The following is a 19,309-nucleotide window of genomic DNA, read 5'->3' as shown; positions in this document are numbered from 1 at the left end:
GTTCATCCAGCTCCAGCTCCAGTTCCCTAACTCGGTTTTCAAGGAGCTGGAGTTGGGTGCACTTCCCGCAGATGTAGTCGACAGAGACATGTGTAATGTCTCTCACCTGCCACATTCTGCAGGAGGAACATGCAACTGCCCTAACATCCATATCCTGCTACTCTGAAAGCCCATACAGAACTAAACAAAGGAAGAGAAGGAAAAAAAAGAAACCTGAAAACTTACCTAGTTTACAGACTCTTAGTAAGGTTAGAGAAGGTGGCGGAAGGGAGGCCCTACGATATAGGGTCTCGGGTTTAGATCTCACCCACTTATAAAGTTCCCAGAATTCCTTTGTTCCTCCCTCGCACCTCTCGGCAAATGGAGGCCCCGACGCCTGAAGTAAGTCTTTTAAACAATTAGACTCACTTTCTCAGAATAGGTGCGAATTCTATGTCCCAATGTTGAGTCAGATTGACAAGCCCTCTGTATAGTTTTACAGAGTTTTACATGGATTCATGTAGTTTTTGAGCAAAATAAAATGTAATTCTGCAAAAACAAATTCGCCCCATAAACTTATATCATTGGCGTGTAGGAGCAACAGAGTGACTGTGTGTGTGAATGTATGCATATGGATGTGAGTGCATGTGATAGAGTATGTGTATATATGTTTATAAGCTTGGTTATGTGTGTGTTAGTGTGGTGGGATATGTGTCTGTGAGAGGGTACGTGTGTGGGTGTGAATGCGGGCGGTGTATATGTGTGCATATGAGAGAGACCTTATGTATGACAGAGGGTCTGTGGGACTGTGTGTGTGTGTGTGTGTGTGTGTGTGTGTGTGTGTGTGTGTGTGTGTGTGTGTGTGTGTGTTAGAGTCTATCAACCCAAGGTCCCAGTTGACACCTGTTGGATTATAAACTGATAAACTGGTGTTGTGTGATTTTTAACTTCATCCAACCCAGACCAACAGCGGAACCTCCAAGTCATGTTATCAATATAATCAATTCACTGGAAAGAAATTGAAGATTGGGAGGATTGATAATGATCTCAATCCCTGTCTTTGTTTTAACTGAGAAATCCCTTATTGACTTACCTTTTTTAAGGCTTTGATTTCAACATTGTTAAATTCCTTTTCATTTCCCTTTAACATTAGTTTCTCACTTCTATAACAGATGCATCCTCGATTGCTGAACAAATTCCTACTCTATATTTCTGAGGTTTTGTGCCAGAAATTATTGTTTTTTTGAGCTGCCATCTTAAGATTTTCTTTAGGGCTACATTTTTATTTTGTGACTACTTTTTGGTTTTCAGAGACTCCTTTCCAATTGTTACCAATGCATTTATTAAGTGATATAGCTGTGTACTAGCAATGTCTTCTGTATTTGTATTTACACATTGGTATGTGGACTGATTTAAAGCAGAAATAGAAGAATTTATCAATATCTTAAATAATTACCAAACAACAAGGAAAATACTAATTTCTGAGATACCACAGCATTTATATTAGGACAAGACAACAGATATATTTTGGCAACAATAGTTATTTTCAAAATTACTGACACTTCTGCACGCAAAAAAAAACCCACTACATACCTCTGCAAACCAGTGAGGTACTAGCAAATGTATTTACATCACATACACAAAGCTGAAAACTTTTAACCAAGCAGCTACCTTTTTTTAAGCATCTTTGAGCTCAATTTCAAATTTAACAATTGGCACATAGTGTTTATTACAATGACATCCACTAATATTTCCTCCATTTAGAGGCTTCAATGTCTATGCAGCCTTACGCTAGAGATTCCACCTTCATCTGAATTTCAATGATTTCCAAGATTTCTTGGCTCTCAATTGGCTGACAATTTAATGTTTTATTGACAGTTTAAAGCTCTTTCCTCATGTTACCGACATGCCTTCCTGCATGAACCAACGTGCTGGAATGGTAGACTGAGGAATATGTTGGACCATGAGGTTACAGATTGTGTTGAAATACAATTCTGCTGCTACCGATGGTGCCCAGTTTTGAGTTGTTAGATCTGATTGAAATCTGACCCATTTAGCACAGTGGTAATGCCATACAACACAATGGAGGAAGTGATAAAGAATACTGGTCCCAAATACATTAATAGTTAACGTGGTTTATGGACAAAAAAATTATAGTACCAATGACTATATCAAATTTAATTTAATAACATTCTTGGGAGGTGCCTTGGGATGTTTAACTACATTAAAATATGATACAGATACATAATGACGTTGCAGTGAGTCGATGGTAACAGTGAATACAATGGACTCAACAATCCCAGTGTGGATGAAATAATTTCGGTATGTCAGATGCAAGTAACTTGTTGGAAATACTGCAGTTTAAAAAGGCTTGACAAACTGTTATCTTCATCCCAAATTATCCTGTTATCAATGTGTTTGGCCATCTCAGTGGCTGGTGTCAACACTGACTAAAGTTTACTAGGCAGATGAACAATTAACAGACTTGTGTTCACAAGATTGTGAATGACCTTTAAAAGTGCGACATGATGCACGCAGAACACTAAAAAACATGTGATTTAATGTCCAGGTTGTGGTTGAGCAATTTTTGGCAAACAAGATTGTTTTTAGTTCTAATTCAGTTTTCAGTGGGTGAGAGCAGTTCCTGGGTTGAAAATCTGTCAGAATGTTTAGCCAAAATTTGCAGCTTTGGATAACAACTTTTTAAAAATGCGATATGCAAATGAGAATACAGATGACCCTCTGTCTCTATATGAAAAGTCCCATTTAGTTGTCAAACACAGATCAATAGGAATTTTGTATACATGCAGTAATTCCTGTAAAAATCTTCTCCTTTTATACCCAAAGCTGAATCTGCTATCCCATTACTACTGGTAGAAGATAGCAATGTTGCTTTCCTTGACTGAAATTAGATGGAGAGTTGTTGAGCCAAATGTACCTTGATAAACCAAATTTTGTTCAACCAACTGCACATTTAATGAATTATGTTAAATTAGAAAGGGCGAAAAGATAAGTGAGAGATCCAAGCAATGAGAGCAAACTCAACATTGAACCAAATTTTGCAACAAAACTAATAAAATGCCGCTGTATTGTTTTAGATAGAAAGAATTTGTTTATAAAGTGAATTTTCATAATGTCAGGTTGTTTCAAAGTGTTTTACAACCAGTGCTTGTTTTTGAAGTGTAACTGGTGTTATAATGTATGAAGGACAGCAGCCTGTTTGCATATGATAGAACCCCACCAAGAGCAAGGAGATACATAACCAAAATGTTATCTAGGATGTTAAAGAGAACACACATGCTTTTCAAATATGGGTTCCTCTATACTGGGAGAAGCGATCGCGTACTGGTATTATTGTTATACTATTAATCCAAAGACCCAAGTATTATCTGGGACCTAGGTTTGAATCCTGCCAAGGCAGATGGTAGAATTTGAATTCAATAAAAATCTGGAATCCAGAGTCTAATGATGACCACAAACTATTGTTCGGAAAAAACCCAATTGGTTCACTAATGTCCTTCAGGGAAGGAAACTGCTATCCTTACCTGGTCTGGCCTACATGTGACCCTAGACCTACAGCAATGTGGTTGACTCTTAGCTGCCCTCTTCATAGTTGGCGATGGGCAATAAATTCTGATAGCCATTGATAGCCAGAGGAGATCTAACATAAAATTCTAACAGGGTGATATAGCCTTTATATGGGGAGCAAGTTTTCTCTGGCTGGGTTCCCCTAGAATCAGGGGTTACAGTTTCAGGATACAGGGTAGACTATTTAGGATTGAGATGAAAAAAATTTTCTTCACCCAAAGAGTAGTGTACCTGTGGAATTCACTACCACAGAAGGGTACAGAGTACAAGTCACTGAATGTTCTCAAGGAAGAAACATTTTTTTTTCAGATTTTAAGGGTATCAAAGAATAATGGGAGAAAGCATTGAGGTAGAGAAGCAGCTATGATCCTATTGAATGTCAGAGCAGACTCAAAGGGCCGAATGGCCTACTCTTGCTTCAAGTTTCTATGTTTGTCTCATTTCTCCTTAGTCCTCTATTAATTTATTGGATTTGTCTATGCAGGTGAAGACTGGGATCATCATGAATTTTTTGGGGATCTTTCTGCTGTTGCTGGCCATAAATACCTGGGGTCTGTATGTGTTCGAACTGTCCACTTATCCTGACTGGGCCAGAATCCACACACACAGCACCCAGAATGTCACCATGATCTCTCTGAATGGAACCATGTAATACACGACAACACTATGAAACATAGTCACAAACTTTCCAAGGTCAACGCTATAATGTTGCTAAAGATGTGAAAAAGACCTGAACAATTCACACATGATTTTTTTAAAAAATTGCTGTATGCTAAATTAAACATTAACTTCTATGTTGGATATAAAGCCATAATAGTTTTCTTTCAAAGAAATCTTTTACAATTGTTTTCTTTTGCCTCTAATTGTACTTTACTGGGTGAATTGAAGTTAAAACATTCACGAGGAAAGAGGCATCTTCATATATTCAGTCACAGAATGGCCAGTTTCACATCAATGCTGTGCAAAGCAATGAGTTAATTTGCTTCTTTCTTCGTTCTCAATATTGTAATGCGTTAGCGAGTAGATCAAGGCTTATGGGGAGAAGGCTGGAGAGTGGGGTTGAGAAATATGTCAGCCATGATTGATTTATGGAGCAAACAGGATGGGCCACATCGCCTAATCTGCTCCTACAGCTTAAGGTCTAAGTGTCACTAAATTAAATCTCCGCTTTTACAAAGTAACAAAGGAACAGTAATGGAATGCAATGCACAGAAAGGGACAGATTTTCAGCTTTGAGGTGAAAATTAAGAGTCAGGAGCTTCCTTAACATTGCCATCCTGTCTCCTGTCTGGCAATGCCCGCCGATGCCATCTTCATCCTATAACAGGCTCATGAGAGGGGGCGACTAGTTTAAAAGACCTGTCTTTCTGTTCGCAGGTATGTCAGCTCAGTTCTAAAGATGAGCATAAGCTCCCTATAGTCTTCAACTCCTCCTTCCTCAATCCATCACCAGCCACTTTTCCCTTCATCTCCCATGTTCACCCTTGTTTTTCCCATGTCGCCCTCACAATCCCATTGCCCTACTCACACCCCCCATCCATCATTCCATTTCATTCCCTTAGCCCCTGATTAACCCATAATCTCTGATCCCTTCAACCAACCCCTTACATACACCAGACCCACTCATCAAGTATCTATGATAAACGAAACTCACAAACTCTCCAATAGCATTCGAAAGTCTTTGAAAAGATCACAGCTTTCAAAATACAAAAGCATTCGTGGAAAACTACTCAAAAGACCATTATCTGCTGGAAAAGCTCATAAAACTATCAAAGTGGTCTCAGCTTTTCCTTGACAACTGTGTCAATAAACCCTGCACACAAGAGCCCATTAGTGAGTTGGAAGGCAGTCAGGTGTTCATTTTGATTTTCCATTGAACAATGTATAAACCATGTCTGCCGAGTAGAATCACTTAGAGTTTTTGAACACAACCAGAAGGATTATTGAAGTTTTAAAACAGTTTTTTCTTTTTTCCTTTTTATCTTTTTTCCCCTCCCCCCTCACTGCCCCCTTCCCATCCCCTCCTCCCTCCACCTCCTCACTGCCCCTCCTCACCCTCTCCACCCCTCCCCCCATTGACCCCTCCCTACCCCTCTCCACACCCTTCCTGCCCCTGCCCACCCCCTTCACCCCCTCCCCCTTATTGCCCCACCCCACCCCTCTCTGCCCCCTCCCCTCCTCCTCACTGCTCCCCCCACCCACCGTCCCCTCCTCCTCCCCCCAACCCTCCACAACACCCCCCCCCAACACCCCAAAACGGGTTTAATTACAGCATGTGAAGATAGTTCACCACCATCTGTGGATGGGCTTTAAAGACTGGCCAGCCAGAATTGCCCATGTCCCATGACTGAATAAAAAGATGGTTTAGCTGAACTTCAAGCAAATATTTAAAGCAATAGAATAATTTCATACAATCAAATCTGGATTTCATCAGTTTACAATGCAGCATAGTACTTTACCCAGTAGTTAATGTATTCTAATGCACGGGAAGACATTCCCAATTTCAACATACTACTCTCTTTTTGACAACTTGCTAGTTTTCAGACATAACAAGATGGCAATTAAATGATTTAATGGTCATTTAATATTTCAAAACAAAATACTATGGCCAATCATTGCAGCAAAACCAGATATAACTTATGCTTCAGCATTTCATTATGAGATGTGAAGTATGCAATACCTGATCTTTAGAAGCTCCCACCTCCAGACCATGGCTCCTTCATGGTTTGCAACATCTGGTCATTAACATTGCCTGGCAAAGCCCTCCACGCTCCCTCAAAATTGGGGACATTTAGAAATGTCCATGTCCATGGCACATATTTGTCACGTCACTTTCAATTGAATGGTAAATGAATTCAATTTGCATAGGTATGTGAATCATCTGCAAAGCAAGTAGAGTGGGAACAAAGCTTCTAATTTAATCAGGTTTTCTTTAAAATTTTATTACTAGGGTCTCCTACTTTGCAGTGATAACAAAAGTCTAGGTCCTTACTATGCAAAGCTGAAAATGTGTTGCTGGAAAAGCGCAGCAGGTCAGGCAGCATCCACTATGCAAATCAAATTTTACACTGCATTCATGAAAACTAGAGAGCAAATTAACCAGCAGTGGACTTTGAAGAGAACAGTATAAACAAGTTCAAGATGCAATTAATCATATTTTCAAACAGTGGGTTAAGGAATTATTGGTGGTCAGGATGTATTTACATGAGTCTGGATTAGTGGTGCTGGAAGATCTCAGCAGTTCAGGCAGCATCCAAGGAGCAGCGAAATCGACGTTTTGGGCAAAAGCCCTTCATCAGGAATAAAGGCAGTGAGCCTGAAGCATGGAGAGATAAGCTAGAGGAGGGTGGGGGTGGGGAGAAAGTATCATAGAGTACAATGGGTGAATGGGGGAGGGGATGAAGGTAATAGGTCAGGGAGGAGAGGGTGGAGTGGATAGGTGGAAAAGGAGATAGGCAGGTAGGACAAGTCCGGACAAGTCATGGGGACAGTGCTGAGCTGGAAGTTTGAAACTAGGGTGAGGTGGGTGAAGGGGAAATGAGGAAACTGTTGAAGTCCACATTGATGCCCTGGGGTTGAAGTGTTCCGAGGTGGAAGATGAAGCGTTCTTCCTCCAGGCGTCTGGTGGTGAGGGAGCGGCGGTGAAGGAGGCCCAGGACCTTCATGAGGTTCATCTTTGAAAAAGGAATAGGTTTGTTATACCTTGCGGCTTATCCTTCTCTGCGAAATGATTAAATTCTTGTTTTGAGATCTTTGAGAATTCTAGAGCGACTAGAATTCTAATGAAGATCCAGTACAACTAGCGCCAATCAAGGAGTTTAGTGGCATCACATCGTTAAGGGTATAAATATACTTCGCAATAAAGATCAGTCAGTCACAGGTGGAGATATGCAACAACATTGAAAAGAGTAAGGTACTACAACAACCTGGATTTACATAGCATTGTCAACAGAGAAAGATATCCCAATTGATTTCACAAAGGCATCATTTAATGGCATATGAAAGGAGACATTAGGAAGGATTATGCAAAGAGATGGATTTTAAGGAGGAAAGGGAGGTAGAGAAAACCAGGGACGGTACGGTCCAAGGATCTGAAGGCACAGTCTCCAATGGTAGAGGAATGCGAAAGGGTGAATTCAGCCAGACTCAGAAAGACAGAGAGGTTGGGCATGAGGACTGCTACTGTTGTTGGCAGTTAGGAAGGGAAATGCAATGTTAGCAACAGCAGAGGTGCACCACACATACCCACACTCCCACACACATACACACACACACACACGGTCCGGTGACCCTTCCTCAGAACTGATGATAGCTAGGAATGTGTTAGTTTTTACATAGAAGACAGGGTGGAGGGAGTGGATAATGAATAAATGATGGGTAGGGAAATAGCCCAAAGAGAGAGAAGAACAGTTGGACAGATAAAGGAGTGGCTAATGATCTGGCTGGGAGGATGAATAGCTGTTAATGGAGACTAATAGTGGCTAACCATGAGCTAACAAGAGATGTACTGCTGAAGCTATATAAGGCTCTGGTCAGACCACATTTGAAATATTGTGAGCTGGTTGGAGTCAAACCTGACACATAGGAAGATAGTTGTGGCTGTTGGAGGTCAGTCATCTCAGCTCCAGGACATCTCTGCAGGAGTTCCTCAGGGTAGTGTTCTAGGCCCAATTATCATCAGCTGCTTGATCAATGATCTTTCCACCATCATAAAGTTAGATGTGGGGATGTTCACTGATGATTGCACAATGTTTAGCACTATTCACGATTCATCTGACACTGAACAGTCCATGTTCAAATGCAGCAAGTTCTAGACAATATCCAGGTGCACGGTGACGAGTGGCAAGTAACGCTCACATCACACAATGGCAGGCAATGGCCATCTCCAATAAGAGACAATCTAATCACCATTCCTTCACATTCGATGATATTACCATCAATAAATCCCCTACTATCAATATCCTGGGGGTTACCGTTGACCAGAAACTCAATTGGACTCACCACATAAAAACGGTGGCTGCAAGAGCAGGTCAGAGGTTAGGAATATGGTGGTGAGTAACCCAGCTCCTGACTCCCCAGAGCCCATTTGTTTGTCAGCACATCCACAAGCATCCACTCCCTCCACCACTAACACTCAGTAGCACCAGTGTGTAGTATCTACAGGATGCACTACGGAAATTCACCAAAGATCCTAAGAGAACACCTTCCAAAACCCACAACCACTTCCATCTAGAAGGATGAGGGCGACAGATGCATGGAAACACCATCACCCTCAAGTTCCCCACCAAGCCACACGTTATCCTGACTTTGAAATATATCACCATTCCTTCACTGTTGCTGGGTTAAAATCCTGGAATTCCCTCCCAAGGGTATTATGGGTCAACCTACAGCAGGTGGGCTGCAGCGGTTCAAGAAGGCAGCTCACCACCTCCTTCCCAAGGGCAACTGGGGATGTATGATAATGCTGGTACAGCCAACACACCACATCCCACAAGTGAATAAAATAAAGCTTTCAGACCAGAACGTTTTGGTTAGAAATCTGCAGGCTTTTAGAAGCTGAGAAAGTCTAAGCTGTCCATTTTGTGGCTATTCATGTGAGAAGCTCCCACAGTTCTCAGGACGGAAACTGTGGCCAATCAGTAAAGAGGAGCTTAAAGATTTCATGAAGAGAGAAATTATTCTGTGCTTGAATTTCAGTAAAGTAATGGAAATAAGGTGAATGCTTTCACTATGAATTTTAAGATTTTTCTGAACTGTCTTCTGTAAGTAGATAACTTTTTTTACTGTTTTCATTTTTGTGTAACAAATTTCCACACTATCGTTAGAGAAAATCTACATCCTCTGTAAATATGGTTTAGTGACTGACCACCACATTAACTAATTAAACAAAAAGATCTATTAAGCCAAGTTTCATTCTAAGATCTGACTTGTCCAGTAGTTCCATCCATTGGATTCATAACAAGACAGTCATAACATTTAAATTAGTTTAATAAAGGGCCACTGCTTTTTTTATCTATCTCTTTCTTTCATAATTTCCTGCAGTGCGCTCTTGTGGGGTAGAAGAATTCCCTTAGATTTGTGACCACTGACCTTTGGCAGCAGTATCTAATCTACTTGGAGATGTTTGAGCGCTGAATAAAACTGTCACATCTTGCAATTGTTGGGCATTGAACTCCCTGCCCTCAGCTCTTATTGCAGTTCTGTACTCATAAATGAGATTAAAGCCGCTTTGTGTAGTACCCAGTGTTATTGAGATGTGTGGCATTGTGGAACCATTATGTACTGCTCTTGTAATCATGGAAAAGTTCCTGTTTTAGCTGTGAAAAGTTAATGTAACACTGGTATAGGCACAAATGAGACTTTTTAAACTCCTTTCTTATTGTAGTTACAAAGCAACAATCCTAGTTATTGATTCCAACAAGTGGATAAGGTCAGCAAAAGTGCAGAAATGTTGGAGCATGGTATTGCACTCTCCACATTGTCCCATAAAGTAAATTCAAGTCACATCTGATATTCAGAGCAAAGAAGTAAATAGCTTTCAGCTTCCATGACCTCAAAATGCTTCATATAATTTTTGTTTGGAGTTTAGTTGAAATGTTGGAAGTATAACTGCCAATTCGTCCCCACAATCAACAGAGAGACAAATGACCGGATAGCTAATCTGTCCCAATTTTGCTAGTTGAGGAGTAAATACTTGCCAGGATGCAAAAGGTCATCTATGAAATGCCATGGATTTCTTGGAATTATTTTAGACAGTCATAGAGTATTAGATTGGTACAGCATGGAAACAAACTCTTCAGTAAAACCTGGCATTCCTGATGAAGGGCTTGTACCCAAAACATCGACTGTCCTGCTCCTCGGATGCTGCCTAATCTGTTGTGCTTTCCGTCACACTTATCGACTCCACTTCAGTCTAACTTGCCCACGCTGACCAAATATCCTAAATTAATCTAGAGCCATTTACCAGCATTTGGCCCATATCCCTCTAAACCCTTACCATTCATGTATGCATCTAGATGCCTTTTAGATGTTGTAATTGGTACAGCCTCCATCACTTCCTCTAATAGTTCATTCCACACACGCGCCACCCTCTGTGTGAAAAAAATGCCCCTTAGGTCCTTTTTAAATCTTTCACCTCTCATCTAGTCCCCTTTAGTTTTGGACTCTCACACCACAGGAAAAAAGACCTTGGCTTATCACACTATCCATGCCCCTCATGATTTTATAATCCTCTATAATATACCCCCCTCAGCCTCTGACGTTCCAGGGAAAATAGCCCCAGCTTATTTAGCCTCTCCCTTTAGCTCAAACCCTCCAACCCTGGCAACATCCTTGTAAATCTTTTTTGAACCCTTTCAATTTTCACAACACCTTTCCTATAGGAGGGAGACCAGATTGAATACAGTATTTCAAATGTGGCTGCACCAAAACCGTGTACAGCCGCAACATGACCTCCCAACTCCCATACACAATGAAAACTGAAAAAAATTGCAGATGCTGTAAATCAGAAACAACAACAGAAATTGATGGAAAATCTTAGTAAGTCTCGTAGCATCTGTAGAGAGAAATCAGAGTTGATGTTTCAGGTTCAGTGACCCTTCCTCTGAACTAAGATAGGGTCCTTCTGAGTCAGGGTCACTCGACCCGAAATGTTAACTATGATTTCTCTCCACAGTTGCTGCCAGACCTGCTGAGCTTTTCCAGCCATTTCTGTTTTTTGTTCCTATACTCAATGCACTGACCAATAAAGGCAAGTGCACCAAATGCTTTCTTCACTATCCTGTCTATCTTCAACTCCAAATCCAAGGGACTATGAACCTGCAGCCCAAGATCGCTTTGTTTGGCAACACTCCCCAGGATCCTGTCATTAACTGTATAAGTCCTGCTCTGGCTTGCCTTTCCAAAATGCAGCACCTCACATTTATCTAAATTAAACTCCATCTGTCACTCCTCGATCCATTGGCCCATCTGATCAAGGTCCCATTGTATTTTGAGATAATCTTCTTTGCAGTCCACTACACCACCAATTTTGGTATCATCTGCAAACTTACTAACCATGCCTCCCATGTTCACATCCAAACCATTTATATAGATGATGAAAAGCACGGATCCTTGCGGCACACCGCTGGTCATAGGCCTTCAATCTGATAAACAATGCTCCACCATCGCACTCTCTCTCCTACTTTCAAGCCTATTTTGTATTGAAATGGCTCTCCCTGTATTCCATGTGATGGAACCTTGCTAATCAGTCTACCATGCGGAATCTTGTCAAAGGCATTGCTGAAGTCCTAATAGCCAATATCCACCATTCTATCATCATCAATCTTTTTTGTCACTTCTTCAAAAACCTCAATCAAGTTTGTGAGACATGATTTCCCATGCACAAAGCCATGTTTACTATCCCTAATCAGTTCTTGTCTTTCCAAATACATGTAAACCCTGTCCCTCAGAATCCCCTCCAATAACCTGCCCACGACTGTCAGGCTCACCAGTCTATAGTTCCCTGGCATTTCATTGCCACCTTTCTTAAAGAATGGCACCACTTTGGCCACCTCCCAGGCTTCTGGCACCTCACGTATGGCTGCCAATAATAAAATATCTCAGCAAGGAGCCCAGCAATCATTTCCCTAGATTCCCACAAAGTTCTGGGATACACCTGATCAGATCGCAGGGAATTATCCATTGCTGGAGGAGTCTTGGTTTCATAGTTCATTCAGCTTCTCAGACAGTGCAGCACTCCCTCCGTTCTCCTCTGAAATAGAAGCTTGGATAATGGGATTTGTTTTCATTCTTTACTGGGATGTGAAAGTCACTGGCAAGGTTAGCAATTGTTTCCCATTCATGATTTGCCCTTGAGCCAAATGGCTTCCCTGGTCATTTCCTGAGTGAACTACATTTCTGTGGGTCTTGATGACAAATCTCATACCTATAAGGCCCCATATGACAAATTTGATATTACCTAACCAACCTGTTCAACGATGTTATCACACACCTCTGTTTCAGGTGGGACTTGAACAGAGGTCTCCTGGCTCAGAGCTAGGGACACTGCATCACAAAAGCCTCTTGTCCATTTGATGATGAAATTTTTTAAAAATCCATTTATTTATTATAACACCTCTGAAGCAGATGGGACTTAAATCTGGGCTACATCCCTGTATTTTTAAACCCCTGCATTTTTAAACCCCTTTCTATGGTGAATTGGCCGTGCTAAATTGCCCATAGTATTAGGTGCATTAGTCAGGGGTAAATGTAGGCTAGTGGGTTGGGGAATAAGTCTGGGCGGGTTACTCTTCAGAGGGTCGGTGTGGACTTGTTGGGCCAAATAGCCTGTTTCCACTTTGTAAGAAATCTAATCTAATCTGATCTAATCTAATCTTGCTAAAAAATTGATATCCAAGAACGCTGAGCTGTCATTTCGCCCCTCTTTAAGCCAACTTTCTGTTACAGTAATGATATAATGCTATCAAGTGCCTGTCTGTGCCCTCAGATCATCAGCTTTATTTGCTATACTCCTTGCATTTCCACCTATACCACTGAACTGTGTGCTGCACACATTTTAACCATGGCTTCCATTCTCTTTCAGAATTGCTTACTAAATTCCCATCTCCTACTCTCTGCTCTGAATTTGTCCTTTTGTCCTACATGAGTCTTTGTCCTTACAAGGTTTCCATCCCCTGTCAATCCAGAAAACCTCCCTGTTAGCTTATTCGCCCCAGTCCAGTTTCACTGTAGATGGCCTGGCTTTTACAACATGTATCTTCCCCAGAACTGGTTCCAATATCTCAGAAATCTGACACCCATCCCTATCCACTCATTGTACAGCCTCACATTCAATCGCTCAATCCTGTTTTTAAGCTCAACAGCACGTGGGACTGGGAATAATCTTCAAATTATGTTAAAAACCACACAACACCAAGGTTATAGTCCAGCAGGTTTATTTGGAAGCACTAGCTTTCAGAGCGCTGCTCCTTCGTCAGGTGGTTGTGTTCCAAAAGTTAGTGCTTCCAAATAAACCTGTTGGACTATAACCTGGTGTTGTGTGATTTTTAACTTTGTACACCCCAGTCCAACACCAGCATCTCAAATCTTGGAATTATGATCTGACGTCACAGTGACATACCTCCTTTTGCAATCCTACCTGTAATAAAGATACAATTACCTTGACTCTGCAGCATTTTAATGCGTGATTGCTTTGAACTTTTGCCTGGGAACAAGAAATGACCAGAGGTCATGCTATTTATCCAAGTTTCCTTTGAGAAGCTTCTAAGAAATCCAGCAATTTATTACAATCATTTCCTGTAACAATGAAGAGAGTCAAACATTAATGACATTTTAATGTTCCTGGTTCTCACAAGGCTAAAGCCTACCTATGAACACAGCACACTTTGACTGTGCAGCAGTTATTCAACATAAGCTACCACAACAAAACTGTTGGGAAAATCTTTCATGAATGATTCATCTCAACCTGGGGGCCGTGTAAGTCTTTCAATTGAACCTGGAACTGTAGTAATAATTGATACATCTGATGAATTTTGACCTGAAATCTCATTTCTGCTGAAAGTGGCATTTTTCATTTAAAGAGATAATGCCCCTAAATTGAGAACAACCATTTAGATTTTGCATTAAGAATAACACAGAGCAGCAATTAGTAGCAAATAAATCAAACAACAGCTTCCAGCATCCAGACAATTCTGGTCTCCTTCCTATCGGAAAGATGTTGTGAAACTTGAAAGGGTTCAGAAAAGATTTACAAGGATGTTGCCAGGGTTGGAGGGTTTGAGCTATAGGGAGAGACTGAACAGGCTGGGGCTGTTTTCCCTGGAATGTTGGAGGCTGAGGGGTGACCTTATAGAGGTTTACAAAGTTATGCGGGGCATAGATAGGACAAATAGACAAAATCTTTTCCCTTGGGTTGGGGAGTCCAGAACTAGAGGGCATAGATTTTGGGTGAGAGAGGAGAGCTATAAAAGAGACCTAAGGGGCAATTTCTTTCACACAGAGGGTGGTACGTGTATGGAATGATCTGTAAGAGGAAGTGGTGGAGGCTGGTACAATTGCAACATTTAAAAGGCATTTGGATGGGTATATGAATAGGAAGGGTTTGGAGGGATATGGGCCAGGTGCTGGCAGGTGGGACTAGATTGGGTTGGGATATCTGGTCAGCATGGATGGGTTGGACCAAAGGGTCTGTTTCCATGCTGTACATCTCTATGACTTTATAACTCTTTCTGCACATGTTGTGGGCGGCACGGTGGCACAGTGGTTAGCACTGCTGCCTCACAGCGCCGGAGACCCGGGTTCAATTCCCGCCTCAGGCGACTGACTGTGTTGCGTTTGCACGTTCTCCCCATGTCTGCGTGGGTTTCCTCCGGGTGCTCCGGTTTCCTCCCACACTCCAAAGATGTGTAGGTCAGGTGAATTGGCCATGCTAAATTGCCCGTAGTGTTAGGTAAGGGGTAGATGTAGATGTAGGGGTATGGGTGGGTTACGCTTCGGCGGGGCGGTGTGGACTTGTTGGGCCGAAGGGCCTGTTTCCACACTGTAAGTAATCTAATCTAATCTAATCTTATTAAAAGCAAGTTGAACCTGGAAGTTCATAACAAAATCCAGCAAAGCCACACCATCATTTCAGCAAGAATCCATCAGAACAGCCAGGAATTAGACTGAGCAGGAGAGGTGATGGTCCAGTGATATTATCACTAAACTATTAATCCAGAGACCCAGTTCTGGGGGCCTGAGGTCAAATCTCTGCCATTGCATGTGATGGAATTTGCAGCTGCCTCACAGTGCCAGGGAGCCAGGTTTGATTCCAACCTCGGGTGACTGTGTGGAGTTTGCACATTCTCCCCGTGTCTGTGTGGGTTTCCTCCCACAGTCCAAAGATATGCAGGTTAGGTGAATTGGCCATGCTAAAATGCCCATAGTGTTCATGGATGTGTAGGTTAGGTGCATTAGGCAAATATAGGGTAGGGGAATGGGTCTGGGTGGGTTACTCTTCAGAGGAGCAGTGTGGACTTGTTGGGCCAAAGGGCTTGTTTCCACACTGTTGGGATCCTAATTCTAAAAATCTGGACTTAGGAGTCTTATGATGACAATGAAACAATAGTCAGGGGAAAACCCCATTTGGTTCACTAATGCCCTTTGGGGAAGCAAATGTCTGGCCCATGTGTGACCCATGACTCACAGTCCTCTGAGCAATAATTAGTGGCATAGTGCGCACATCCTGTGGATGATTTATTTTTAAAATAATCTTGTACTGAGCAATTGGAATGTCCCTCCTGATTATTTTAGATTAGATTACTTACAGTGTGGAAACAGGCCCTTCGGCCCAACAAGTCCACACCGCCCCGCCGAAGCACAACCCACCCATACCCCTACATTTACCCCTTACCTAACACTACGGGCAATTTCGCATGGCCAATTCACCTGACCTGCACATCTTTGGACTGTGGGAGGAAACCGGAGCACCCGGAGGAAACCCACGCAGACACGGGGAGAACGTGCAAACTCCACACAGTTAGTCACCTGAGGCGGGAATTGAACCCGGATCTCTGGCGCTGTGAGGCAGCAGTGCTAACCACTGTGCCACCATGCCGCCCACTAACTTCTGAACAAAATGAAACCCTTGTTAAACTGTTTGTGTGGAGTTTGCACCTTCTCCCTGTGTCTACGTGGGTTTCCTCTGGGTGCATCAGTTTCCTCCCACAGTCCAAAGATGTGCAGGTTAGGTGAATTGGCCATGCTAAATTGCCCATTGTGTTATGTGCATTAGTAAGAGGGAAATGGGTCTGGGTGGGTTACTCTTCAGAGAGTCGGTGTGGACTTGTTGGGCCAAATGGCTTGTTTCCACACTGTAGGGAATCTAATCTAATCTAAACATGTGGGCTGCTTTGACTTACTGTGCCTTAACAGACAAAATTACAAATTTCTAAAATCGATGCCACAACCTTAATTTAATGCTGACATTGGACTGATTGCTGTTTGCTGAAAAATATCAGAGACACTGCATCAACAAAAGTTGTAAGAAACAGGATCTAGTGGAACACATCATGTTGGGTGAAGTGCAATGAAAAGTCGTAATTCCTCAGCACACAGTTTCTATGGCACTCATAACGAAAAAGTGAGGACTGCAGATGCTGGAGAGTCAGAATTGAAAAGTGTGGCACTGGAAAAGCACAGCAGGTCAGGTAGCATCCGACAAGCAGGAGAGTCGATGTTTCGGGCACAGGCAATTCACTAGGAAAGTGTCATGAAGGGCTTATTCCTGAAACATCGATTCTTCTATTCCTCGGATGTTGCCTAGCCTGCTGTGCTTTTCCAGCACCACTCTTTTCGACCCATGACGAAAAGTCGTCGACCTGAACCGAGAAGCTGATTTTCCCCCCTTTTTTTGGAGTTTTTTTTGAGTGAAGTTCATGGTGCCTGATCCTCGTGTTCCATGCTGACTTTTCTCATACAACATTTCGCTCTTCAACACGTTAATTCCACAATTGGCCTCTCTAGCACCTACTCATCTCATGGAATTGTGTGGCTGGAGAGGAGGAACTACTCCAGGTGTCTGCTATTGGCACCATTGGTAATGCCCAAGCGCAGACCACTTCACCTGCTACAAGTCAGGAGCTGCCTCTCACAATGCGGTTAGCCACTATTATTACCAAAGGTATGGCCCAGGAAGGAAACCAGGGATCTAGAGGCAAAGTTGGGCAGTGTTGTTAAGTGGAGGGCCACTTGCTTCCCAATGACTGGTGAACAAGGCCCCACGATAAGACATTCAGCAAATCTGGACTGTGATAACTGTCCAGGTCATCGCAAACTCCCTGTTTAAAAGAAATGCCCAGCCAAGCAGGGAGAAGGTTAATCATCCTCTGTGTTCCACAGGGTAAGTGAAATCGTCTTCTCTCTGCTACTACCTCACGTTCACAAGGCTCCATGGCGGGCTCACACACTCTAACTGTACCACTGCATTCATAGCTTACCAAAGCTCATGGACTACAACTTTCATGATTGTATGCATCATCCACTCAACAACACTCACCCACCTCATCCTCCCAAATTACTACAGCTGCCTGCTCTCTGAGCTTCCTACTCACTTAATAGCGACATTTCTCCTCATCTTACAGCACCATTAATAGTTCCTCTATCCACTGTATCATCCCAGTCCCCCTCTTTGCCTCAGTTCAGGAAGAATTTGCCCACACCTGGACTGAAGTCTCCACAGCACCTCACTTGATGAACACAGCTGCATTTCTTAGTCTGGTTGTACCCGACCTGCAAGACTGATTGTGGCCTCTGGACTAGAAATGACGGAGGCCCTGACTGACTGTAGTCCACCTTGATCCCACTAAGGACCATCCCCTTTTGACTTTCAGGTATGGCCATTTTGTTAAAGCACATGGAGTGTATTTGCCTTGTAAGCTGTTGGCACATGCTGTAGAGGTGGTATTGACATAACACTACACTACACTTCCGCTGCCTCAACTATTCAGTGCTCTGAACCATGGCAAACTGCGTGCCTCTCACTCTGCGCTAAAAAGCAATGCCACTTCCCATTTCTGTAAACAGACATGAAATAATGGAGTTCAGGTTCACGGTTCTCTGAAAGTGGACTCACAGGTAGACAGGGCAGTGAGGAAGGCTTTTGGCACACTGACTCTCATCTGTCAGGGGACTGAGTGTAGAAGTTGGGAAGTTCTGATGCAGCTGTACAGGACGTTGGTAAGGCTGCACTTGGAGTATTGTGTTAGGTTTGGTCACCTTGCTATAAGAAGGATGTAATTAAACCAGAAAAAGTGCAGAAGAAATTTACAAGGATGTTGACAGGACTCAACAGTCTGAGGGAGAGGTTGGACAAGGTAAGACTTTTTTTTCTTTAGAGCTTTTCTTTAAAGTGAGGGTTGAATCTTATAGAAGTGTACAAGATTGTGAGAGCCATGGATAGGGTGAATGCATTCAGTCTTTTTCCCAGAGTTGGAGAATCAAGGATTAGAGGGTGTCGGTTTAAGTTTAGAGGGGAACGAATAAAAAGGAACCTGAGGGGTACCCAAATGCCAGTGGAAGTGGTTGAGGCAGGTACATTAACAACATTTAAAAGACATTTGGACAAATACATGGTTAGGAAAGGTTTAAAAGGATATGAGCTAAGTGCAGGGAAACGGGATTAGCGTGGATGGACGTTTTGGTCAGCATGGACCAGTTTGGGCCAAAGGGCCTGTCTCCATGCTGTAGGACTCTATGGCTCTATGATCCTGTAAGTGACCAGAACCACAGAATCATTGCAGAACAGAGGATGCTATTTGGTCCATTGTGTCTGTGCAAGAGCCACTCAATTAGTCCCACTCTCCTTCCCTTTCCCTTTCTGTTTGGCCCTTCAAATATTGCCTCTTCAGCTAATGTTCTGTTATGGACCAGACCAGAGCACCCCACCCAACCCCATCCCACCAATGTATTATGAGGAGATAGCCTAGACTCTAACTTTTATATTTATTTAAAGGCAAGCATAAGATGCTGTGTCCATCACTAAGCTTTAAGCAAAGCACACTTTATTCTTACAACATGGTTAAAACACCCAAAAAAAGAAGAATTGACATTATCTTAGCTCTATTGAAATACTTAACAAGATAATATATGATTTAACCACTAATTTTCAACAGTTGCAATATAGACAGCATCCCATAAACTTGAAAAGTTTAACCTCGAACTTGAAAAGTTACTCGTTCACTTTCCACTCTACTTTTGGCCCGCT

The 19,309-nt window shown here is 42.4% G+C and overlaps 1 protein-coding gene across 4 annotated transcripts in view; it reads left to right on the top strand.

Moving 5' to 3' along the window:
- The window catches only part of LOC140463217 (Na(+)/dicarboxylate cotransporter 3-like), a 53,534-nt gene extending 49,163 nt beyond the window's left edge, over positions 1-4,371 (top strand). For all 4 annotated transcript variants that reach the window (XM_072557007.1, XM_072557008.1, XM_072557006.1 and 1 more), the window contains exon 13: positions 4,052-4,371. In XM_072557007.1, the coding sequence (XP_072413108.1) occupies positions 4,052-4,219 (168 nt within the window). In that variant the 3' untranslated portion in view covers positions 4,220-4,371. The remainder of the gene's footprint in view (positions 1-4,051) is intronic.
- Positions 4,372-19,309: the final 14,938 nt, after the last annotated feature.

The sequence above is a fragment of the Chiloscyllium punctatum genome, chromosome 37 (assembly GCF_047496795.1).
Source record: "Chiloscyllium punctatum isolate Juve2018m chromosome 37, sChiPun1.3, whole genome shotgun sequence".
Classification (NCBI taxonomy): Eukaryota; Metazoa; Chordata; class Chondrichthyes; order Orectolobiformes; family Hemiscylliidae; genus Chiloscyllium; species Chiloscyllium punctatum.
Note: the sequence above shows the minus strand (reverse complement) of the source record. Positions and strands in the feature narration are given on the sequence as shown.